This window comes from Myotis brandtii, unplaced genomic scaffold (genome assembly GCF_000412655.1).
Source record: "Myotis brandtii unplaced genomic scaffold, ASM41265v1 scaffold138, whole genome shotgun sequence".
Lineage (NCBI taxonomy): Eukaryota > Metazoa > Chordata > Mammalia > Chiroptera > Vespertilionidae > Myotis > Myotis brandtii.
The window spans coordinates 263,096-273,126 of record NW_005354915.1 but is presented as its reverse complement, the minus strand read 5'-3'; the positions used below and the strand labels follow the sequence as shown (position 1 = coordinate 273,126).

The 10,031-nt window shown below is 46.6% G+C and overlaps 3 protein-coding genes across 3 annotated transcripts in view; 1 reads left to right on the top strand and 2 right to left on the bottom strand.

The window, feature by feature from the left end:
• The window catches only part of LOC106725123, a 14,024-nt gene extending 12,722 nt beyond the window's left edge, over positions 1 to 1,302 (bottom strand). The window contains exon 1 of the mRNA XM_014535108.1: positions 832 to 1,302. Within this exon, the coding sequence (XP_014390594.1) occupies positions 832 to 941 (110 nt within the window). The 5' untranslated portion in view covers positions 942 to 1,302. The remainder of the gene's footprint in view (positions 1 to 831) is intronic.
• On the top strand, positions 223 to 5,986 carry NDUFA6 (NADH dehydrogenase (ubiquinone) 1 alpha subcomplex, 6, 14kDa). Its single transcript, XM_014535109.1, has 3 exons — positions 223 to 398; positions 4,972 to 5,087; positions 5,781 to 5,986. The coding sequence occupies exons 1-3, from the start codon at positions 260 to 262 to the stop codon at positions 5,910 to 5,912; spliced, it is 387 nt and encodes a 128-aa protein (XP_014390595.1). The 5' UTR covers positions 223 to 259; the 3' UTR covers positions 5,913 to 5,986.
• Positions 5,987 to 7,050: 1,064 nt separating this feature from the next.
• The window catches only part of SMDT1 (single-pass membrane protein with aspartate-rich tail 1), a 4,022-nt gene continuing 1,041 nt past the window's right edge, over positions 7,051 to 10,031 (bottom strand). Inside the window, exons 2-3 of the mRNA XM_005860638.2 lie at positions 8,569 to 8,709; positions 7,051 to 7,291 (exon numbers count right to left, since the gene is read on the bottom strand). Coding sequence (XP_005860700.1) covers positions 8,572 to 8,709 — 138 coding nt within the window. The 3' untranslated portion in view covers positions 7,051 to 7,291; positions 8,569 to 8,571. The remainder of the gene's footprint in view (positions 7,292 to 8,568; positions 8,710 to 10,031) is intronic.

The following is a 10,031-nucleotide window of genomic DNA, read 5'->3' as shown; positions in this document are numbered from 1 at the left end:
CGCCGTCGGGCGACCGTTAGGACGTCCAGCCGACAAGTTCGCGTTTCTGCTGATGAGCATGAGCAGCCACCAACCGATTTCCTTCCACCCAGAGATACAGGTCTCTCGACCAATCAGAGAGCCCTATAGCCGCCCTCCCGCCCATCCATAGAATTTAGGGGCGTGGCCTTCAATTTTAGCCAATAAGCAAAGACGTTCGTCCTTCGCCGCACTAGCGGGTGGAAAGGGGGCGGGGTTGGGGGGTGGTTACTTTAGCAAGATGGCGGCGAGCGGCGTTCGCCGGGCGGCTGCTGCGGCCAGCACCTCGGTGAAGCCCATTTTCAGTCGGGACATGAACGAGGCCAAGCGGAGGGTTCGCGAGCTCTACCGCGCCTGGTATCGGGAGGTGCCGACCACTGGTGAGAGGCATCGGCGTGCGCGGGGCACCGGAGGCGACCGCTCAAGGTCGCAGCCCTCCCGGCCTCTGATTTCTCTCGGGCCTGGCAGAGGCGCCCCCACGTGTTTCAGGGGAGGAGGGTCACCGAGCCTGGGTGGACCCGACCTGGCAGTGGCGCCGGGGTCAGACCAACTGTGTCCAGCATCCCTACCGCGCTCCTAGGCGCCCTCGGCGCTTTGGCTCCCATTCCCCCCCCAACCCCCGCCCGCCCCGGTAATTCTAAACGAAACCCCGGGAGGGAGAGCAGGGACTGTCAATAACGTACTCACTGTGTAGGGGAGGGAACTGAGGCACGGAGAGGAGAAGTGGCTGCCCCAAGTCCAGAGCTAGCCTGCTGGACCTGGAACCCAAAGGCAACTCTAGCTCCCAGACCGTGTCCAGCGCCCCTAGGTTACCTGTATAGGCAGAGTGGCTTGTAGGGCTGGGCGACCGTCGGGTTCCCACGTCTCTCACAAAAGAAGAAGCTGAACCAGAGAAGGGAAGTGACTTTCCCAAGGTCATCCATGTCAGTGAGGTGTTGCCCCGCCCCCCTCCATCTCCAAGCCTTGCTCCTGGTGCTGTCTCCGCCTGCCCCTAGTCTGCTTAGCCACTGCTCCCCTCCACCCCCTGTGGCCTGCCCTCTGCCACTTCAGAACTCCTGCAATCACCGAGATGTCAGAACCAGCCTGTTCACCTGATGTGTTAAATATAAACTGCAGGGTGCAGGGACTTTGTTTCCTTATCATGGCATCCCCCTCAGGGCTCCCCACCCTCTACCTGATGAAAGAAAGGTTGGGGGAAAGCCCCCTAAACTGTCAGGGGCAGTCAGTACTCATGTCAGGGCCTGGATCTTTTGTTTCATTGATTGAGTGCAGCGGTTCTCAACCTGTGGGTCGCGATCCCTTTGGGGTTCGAACGACCCTTTCACAGGGGTCGCCTAAGACCATCGGAAAACACATGTATAATTACATATTGTTTTTGTGATTAATCACTATGCTTTCATTATGTTCAATTTGTCACAATGAAAGTACATCCTGCATATCAGATATTTACATGACGACTCATAACAGTAGCAAAATTACAGTTATGAAGTAGCAACGAAAATAATTTTATGGTTGGGGGTCACCACAATATGAGGAACTGTATTAAAGGGTCGCGGCATTAGGAAGGTTGAGAACCACTGGTTTAGTGTGTTTTAATGCAGACCATCACTGCTAGTCCGAGAGGGGAGGTGTTTTTAAGCTAGCTGGAGCACCATAGCACCTCTTCCGGGCTGCTACTCCCGCCTGTGTGTGAGGAGTAGAATGTGGTGGCTGCTGAGCTTGCCTCCAGACCTTGACCCTTACTCGCTGTGTGACCTTGGGCAAGTGATTTCACCTTGCTGTGCCTCAGTTTCCTCATCTATCAAATGAGGATAATAGTACCTTCTTCCAAGAGTTACCGTATTAAATAGGTTAATATAGCTAGAGTGCTTAGGATAGGGCCTGGCACTCGGGCACTCCTTAAATGTTGGCTGCTACTGTTTTTTTTATTGTTGTTATTATCACTATTGTTATTTATAGGGCTTACCCTAGCAGAAGCCTCCTTGTAGAAGTTCTCTAACGATAGGAACTGTGACTGCTCCACACTGTCCCTGTCCTCAAGCTGACTTGGAGAAATTGTGGATGACCAGAACTTAAACCCACAGGATCCTAGGGAAGGAGAAACTTGAGAGAACTAACTACTGGTTCAGGGATTGCAAATTCAAATGCCTTCAGGGGACAGGTGGATAATAGGTATGAGGAGTGTGTGTTAAATTCAGATGTTTCAAAATATAATGCTTGCCTAGAGTGTCCAGAACCCTTTCTTGTTACAGGGAGGAGTGGGAGGTAGGGAACAGTTGAAATTTACACCAGGGTTTCTCAATAACCACATATGTGCTGGATAATTCTTTGTTTTAGGGGACTGCCCTGTGCATTGTAGGATGTTCGCAACATCCCTGCCCTCTACCCACTAGATGCCAAGAGCATTCCCCCCTAATTGTGACAAACCAAAATGCCTCCAGACATTGCCATATATTAGGGGCAGGGGGTAGCAGAGTCACCGCTGGTTTGAGAACCACTGATTTAGACCAAAGAACAATTCAGCAGGCCATAGCTTAGGCTGCTCCTGTTTGCCTTCCTAAGGCCTTTCCACTGGTGGAAGGTTGTGTTCAGGGGTTAGGATGCCAGGAAGGCGCCTGGGACAAAGCTATGGAATTTGTCTCTTGAGAACAAAGGTTCTTAACCTGGAAGGATGGGCATTCAGGGATCTATGAACTGACTTCGTAAGCAAAACTTTGCATTTGTGCACGTGACATTTTCCTGGCAGGTGGTTCAGGAGGACATGAGGATGGGAGTGATGGGCACCAGCTCCCCTGGTGTGCCTAGGGGCACCTTGTTTTTTTTCCTACAGTGAGGAATCGAATATAAAGATGCAAGGGTTATACTGATAGCAAGGGAAGGTTCTTCATATTTCTTTCCTTCAAAGAGTGCCAATTGTAAATTTTAAAACAACACAAGAAACACCCTGGATTCCAGGCCCAAGTTTGCCAGGGACCAGAGTATGACCTCAGGCAAGTCCCCACAGTGCTCTAGGACAGCGGTCGCCAACCTTTCGGACCTCACGGACCACCGGTTGGCGACCGCCGCTCTAGGCCTCACTCCTCCCCCCATCCCAAGTGGTAAGATTCTAAATTCTAGGGTCCACACTAGTTTACATTTATTTTTGTGTCTCTTATTGTCCCTTTGTTTACCATTTTCTAAAATTCCTAATATGATACTGTAGTGTTTTAACAGCCAACTCTCTGGAGGGAAACCTAGATGTATAATGTTTTCCGTTCTCCACGGTGTAAATACTCCCACCCCGGTTGATGTTAAACTATGGAAGTGAAGGCAGCGAAGGCAGCAGATTTGGGGAGATGCATAGAATTGGCTCCCCATGGGAAACTGCTCCAGCGACCACTGGATACGGAGTTCTTTCTACTGTCTGATCCTCAGTCCTGTCCGTTCTGTGAACACTTACTGACCTATGAAGCTGGGATGCAGTGTCTCCTGTTCGATTTCTGGTCTCGTGTATTTATTCCATGTGTGGGTCAGAAACACTGTCTTTGCAGCATGGCATAGTATTTCCTCAGCAGAAGCTTTGTTTTTCTGTCACTAAGTTGTGAGTATAGTTAAAAAGTCAAGCTTTATTATTCATTCAGTCGGTCACTAATTAGCTCTCAACAGTGGTTCTCAGAGCTGGTTGTGACAGTTCTGTAGAGTGGAATGGACATGTCGCAGGAATGACCACAACACCAGGCACCTCACCAAATGAGCACACTGCCCAGCCTATCCCGAGAGCCTCGTTTGTGCTGTGCATTCAGCTGGTGGGCCCCCCTTCTGTCCGTATTGCACCTACCACACAAGGCTCTGTCATCAGCAAATCCACTGCAGGCTGACTGCCTGGGATGGGAATACAAATGACTGCAATCTAATTTTCAAAGGCCATCCATGTGCTTCACATGAAGTCTAGGTCATTGAGTCTCTGCCACTGTTTTAGGCACATATTTAACCAGGGATTGCTGAATATTGCGATTTCATGTTTGCATTCATGGGTAGCAGTTCTTCTAATTAGAATTTACGACCAAGAGAACAGGACTTACGTCAAACTTCTCTCTTCTTCCCCCAGTAACCTAACATGGTAGTGCTAGCTGGATCGAAGCCTTCCCTACCTGCACAAACCCTCAGCAGTCTCCCTCAACTCTAAGTTTGTGTAGTGCACAAACCTACACCACATCATTTTACCTTAATTCCAACCTGTTATCTTTTGACAAATGTTCCATATAATAATAATACTAACATTTGCCGAAACCGGTTTGGCTCAGTGGATAGAGCATCGGCCTGCGGACTGAAAGGTCCCAGGTTCGATTCCGGTCAAGGGCATGTACCTGGGTTGCGGGCACATCCCCAGTAGGGGATGTGCAGGAGGCAGCTGGTCGATGTTCCTCTCTCATCGATGTTTCTAACTATCTCTCTCCCTTCCTCTCTGTAAAAATTCAATAAAATATATTTTAAAAAAATAAAATAAAATAAAATAATAATAATACTAACATTTATTGAGGATTTATTCCATGCCAGGCACTGTTCTAAGCATCTCGCATTGTTAGAATCCTCCCAACAGCTATGGAGTTAAATGTGCTATTATTGTCCTCACTTCATATATAAGTGCACTCAGGCACAGAGAAGTTAACGTACACAGGGATATATAGCTGGTAAGTGACAGAGATGGAATTTGAACCCAGGTCATTCATACACTTGACCTATGCTCTTACTGCCCTTCAAATGCAGTGGCCTTGTCTCCCCAAACAAAATATAAGCTTTGAGGGCAGTCTCACACTTCTTCACATCCTCAAGCACCTAGCTTGGGGTCAGGCTAATATTTGGTAAGTGAATTGAATGGGCAACCTCTATGTGTTTAATGAATACTCATAGATCAAAATTTAAAAAACATGTTTTAACCATATGATTTCTACCCTGGTCATGTTTTCTCTTTAGTGAACTTATTCCAGCTAGACATCTCAGTGAAACAGGGACGGGATAAAGTCCGAGAAATGTTTATGAAGAATGCCCACGTCACAGACCCCAGAGTGGTTGATCTTCTAGTCATTAAGGTAACTGACCCTCCCTGACCGATTTAAAAACCCAACCTGCCCAGAGCTCTCCAGTCTTCCCAGATGAACACTTTGTTTCCAAGTTTAAAAAGCAACTGCTGGGTCAGCAACTGTTGCCTGGAACAGATGAACTTGGAGGTTATCACCTGATTAAAGAGATTATAAGATTGTTCAAGGGAAAACCCATCAGGGCTTGCATTTTATAACTAAAAAAAGGTATATGGGTGAAAGTTTGAGCTCTTCTTCAACCCTTCCCTAGAGGTTACTGCTTCACCTGGTTGCCAGCTTACAGCTGGAAGAGGCTGGCCGGTTGGCTGAGTCCTGTGTAAATGGGGTCCAATCCTGGCCCTGATTCTGTCTCTGATCAGTCACGAGCATCAATAGGAGGGAGCTTTAGCATGTTAAGCAGAAATATAAGTTAAGCCTGTCAGCTTAGGCGTCATGGGGCAGGGGCCCATTGACCTGGAAGTCTCTCCTTAGACCAGTCAGCCAGTTAAAGAATATTTGAAAGCCCTCAGAGATCATTTAGTCCAACACCTGTTTTCAGATGCAGAAACTGGTCTAGACCGAGTACGTTACTTACCCAAGGTCACTCAAGTCAGTGTCAGAGCAGAAAATAGAATCCTGGCCTTCGGTGTTGTATTCCTTTCACTGGACCACTTTGACTGAAGACCTCTCCCCTCACTTGTGCAGGGAAAGATGGAACTGGAGGAAACTATTAAAGTGTGGAAGCAGCGGACACACGTTATGCGGTTCTTCCATGAAACAGAAACTCCAAGGCCAAAGGATTTCCTGTCCAAGTTCTATGTTGGCCACGACCCATGAAGTCATTCAGTGGGAAAGTGCATGTTGATATTTAAATACTTTATAGTACAAATAAACTCAGTATATGATGGTCACTTCGTGGTAGGATTCCATTGGTGAACCAATGGGAAGCTCCGTTTCTGCAGTCTCTCACTTTTTGCCTGAACAAGTGGGGTAGGCATATACACACCACCTGTTCGTTCCCTTTTCCTGAAGTGTGGGGTTGCCTATAAGTGACAGTGGATTCTCTTCCCAGAGCCTTGCATGTGGTAAACAGGAAATACAAGGCCATCTGTTGAGAAACTGTCATACTGGGTATGCGGCTGGATGACTTCGTTAATGTAGCTGTTTCCACAGCCTCCAGGATTGGATGGTTAGTGTCACCACACAGATTATCCAAAATTAGCCAGCTCTTGCTGTCGGAGAGGGATGAGAGCAGCACTAAGGCACAGAAGTAGAGAACACAAACGGGCTATTTTCCCCTGGGTTTTGAAGAAAGTGGCTGATCAGAGGCCTAACTCTCTATTTGCAACAAGCACGGGTCCTTAAAATGAAATTAACTTCCTACTCAATTAGGCTCCCCACTAGGGACACAGATGTTCAGTGCACACCCGGAGAACAAATATTCCAACTGTTTTGCAAACGGTTGCAGCTTTAAAGTAACAATAAATGTTGGACCAGGTAAAAGAAGTGATCTCTGCTTTGGACAGCAGTCTTCTCTGTTCCTTCACTGGACGGTCTAAAAGCTGGAAAAGGGGGTTCAATATATAGTCACCCTTAGGATTCCCAAATTTTTCAGCACCAAGATCCTATTTTCATCTAAAAAACCAAGTTTTAAAATAATCATTTTAATATTTTGTAGTTTTAAACTAACAACCAAAGCCATGATAGATTGGCATGTGACAATTAGCCAGTGTTATTCCACACAAAGAAAGTTTGAGGGTTTAGTTGGCCTGTACAGCTTTACTGAGGGAAAAGAGTTTCTGTGGGGTTTTGTAAATAATGAAAATAGGTGCCAGGCCCCATAATTATGGATCCGTAAGGGCCTGGAGACCCTGGGTTGTAAATCAAAGGCCTATTAGAGAACAAACAGCAGAGACAAGAAACTACAACAGCTAGAACTACTCATACTGAGAAATCCAGCCATCACTCACTCATACATAGTTGGTATTTGTCATGTTTATTCATCATCTGGTTATGCTCAGTGGATTGCACATCTCGGGGAACCTCCCAGAGCCTGGGACACAGGGCTGTGGGCATGGGCTTTGCAGGAGGCTTCACTGGAGTTGGGAGGCTGAGGGCTTTCCCTAGTCCCTTCTGCTGATAGGCAAGGAGGAGAGGCTGTGAGCATCGCCATGTCTTGATTCAGGGAGGGCTTTCTCTTTCCTGAACTTCATGACCTGCAAGAAAGGAAAGCAGCAGTGAATTGGGCAGTAGAGCAGCCCTTCATCCACATACTGAAAGAGAATTCCAGAGTGCTTCTATCAAACAGGAGAGAGGCGGTTTTGAGTAAATTTGGTTATTCACTTGTACATTTACTAAGCATTCACCACAGACCAGGCATGGGGGCCCTAAAGGCATAAATCATGTTCCCTGCCAGCAAGAAGCTCATAGTCTAGTAGAGTTTGGGGTGTATGTGTTTAAACACGTAACATGGAGGGTCAACCGAGAGGTACTGGCCAGTCAGAAGGAGCAGTCACTTTCAAATGGAGGAATGTGGGAAGACTTTATCAAAGATAATGGAGAACTGGTGGAAATGGAGTAGTGGGACATAGCCTTCTGAGTGGGAGGAACAATGAGCCAGTGCTTGGGAGTAATTCAAGAAATGGTGAGTACTAGGGATAGGTGTGTGGTTGGGAATATGGAAGATGAGGCTAGAATAGGTGTGACCAGATCATGGCAAGCCTTGAATGCCAGACTAAAGAATCAGGAGTGTCTTTATGACAATAATGCAGCCACACACATATCAGAGCACCAGAAGTCAACACAAGGAAGCTGAATGGGACATGTCTTGGGGGAAGGGTCTATGAGCAGTGGTGACCATGTACAGGCTGTGCTGGTGCAGAGCTTGGTAACCATAGCTGTCCATGGTGAGAATCTACAGTTTCTAAATTTCAATTTGAAGCACTAAAATGAAGCTGTCTGTGATGGGTGTGTAAGGCATATTAAACTGTAGAGAAAATTTTTGGGTGGTGAGAACAAGGCACATAAAGGGCAAATGAGCCCTGGCTGGTGGCCCAGTTGGAGTGTTGTCCCGTACAACCAAAGGTTGCAGGTTCGATTCCTGGTCAGAATACATACCTAGTTTGTGGATCACCAGTTGGGGTAGGTACGGGAGGCAACTGATTGTTTTCCTCTCATACTGTTCCTCTATCTTTTAAAAATTAATAAAAACATATCCTCGGGTGAGGATAAAAATAAACAGATAAGAGATTAAATTAGACAGACAGATAGTCTGGCTGTGGTCCAACCTAGTTGGAAGAAACCCCAGTGAATTTATAAGTCAATAAGACAGTTATCCTCATCCAACAGAGAAAAGGCAAAAACATTAGCCACCAAATGAGTCAATTCATTAAAGGTCTGCACTTCTGCTTCAAGTGTCCACCAGGCCAAACTACCAGTTCAGACCCCACCCCCTTCCTGCTCCTGGGCCATGTAGGGGAATAGCAGGTCTTACCTGTTAGTCATCGTCATCATCGTCCTCTGGGACAAAAATGTCATGCTCCTCAAGTAGAGCGGCAAAGTTCTTGCTAATGAGCGTCCCGACATAGAGGAAGGGGATCACAATGGAGAACACACGGAGGAGGCCAAAGGACATCTGCAGAGGGTCAGAGCGGTGACTGTGAGCCCCAGGGCCCACTGTGGCAGGACTGCAGAAGGCCTGGCCCCCCAGGGTCCTTCTCTCTTAGGGACACCAACCCCATCATGAACAACTTGATTTTAAAGTCCTTGGGAAATTCAGAGCAAAAATTAGGAGATAAAGTGATTTTATGGCCATCAAAGTGGATACCAGAGAGGAAAGATAAAGGTATTCTGGACATCTAAAAACTGGAGCACATGCCCTGGCTGGTGTGGCTCCGGCGTCGTCCGTATACTGAAATGTTGCGGGTTTGATTCCCAGCCAGGGCACCTACAGAAGGCAACCAATCTATGTTACCTCTCACATTGATGTTTCTCTCTACCCCTCCCCCCACCTCAAATCAATAAGCATGTCCTAGGTGAGGATTAAAAAATAAAATAAAGCCCGGCCAGTGTGGCTCAGTGGTTGACCTTCGACCTATGAACACATGCCAGGGCACCTGCCAAAGTTGTGGGCTTGATCCCCAGTGGGGGGTGTGCAGAAGGCAGCTGATCAATGACTCTCATCATTGATATTTCTCTCTCTCCCTCTCCCTTCCTCTCTGAAATCAATAAAAATATATTTTAAAATAAAAATAAGTAAAAATTGGAGCACAATATGGTAATTATTTACAGATACCTATAGAGAAACAGGTGAGAAAGTACTAAGAGGGCTGGACTCTGGAAGTAAAGTTCAGTTTTACTTGGAGACACTAAATACATGAAAATGGATTATAAAAAGATGTACAGTGAAGGGATATTCTTTAGAGTTCTTGAAGTAACAGGTTTCCCAATGACAAATTTTATTTCACCACATTAAATTTTAGAAACAGGTGTGTTTTGAAAAGTGAGCATGTATTTTACACTGAAAGTCTAGCTTTTTAAATGGACTGGGTTGTTTTGTAAAATCTCAACATTTCCTCTTGTATTTTCCTGTGGAGTTTCAAACATTTTTTCAGCTCTGCCTTTTTATAAGGCATCTCTTCCCCAACACGCACCCTGCACCTTCCTGCGTCTTGCTAGGAAACAGCCCTGAACTCACCTGTCTGTGTGAACTAGCATAGGCCAGCCTAGCTTTTAAGAATTTTTGTTTTGTAACCACCCCCCGCCCCCAGTTTTGGGAGCCAAAAAGCAAACTTGTTTGGTATAAGGGACTGTTTACATTTTACTTAGGAAACCCTGGGTATTGAGGGCATGTGAAAGCATTCAGTGATGGAAAAATAGGACCTGATGGAGGCTGTACCAGCAGGAAACCAGTTTCCAGGACCAAGCTGAGCTGCTAGCTTTGGACACTATTCTTTC

Bases quoted from the DNA above. Each gene is read 5' to 3' on its own strand.
- NDUFA6 (XM_014535109.1), top strand. From the start codon at position 260: ATGGCGGCGAGCGGCGTTCGCCGGGCGGCTGCTGCGGCCAGCACCTCG. The intron at 399-4,971 runs GTGAGAGGCATC...TTTTCTCTTTAG, and splicing joins TCGGGAGGTGCCGACCACTG to TGAACTTATTCCAGCTAGAC. The intron at 5,088-5,780 runs GTAACTGACCCT...TCACTTGTGCAG, and splicing joins TTGATCTTCTAGTCATTAAG to GGAAAGATGGAACTGGAGGA.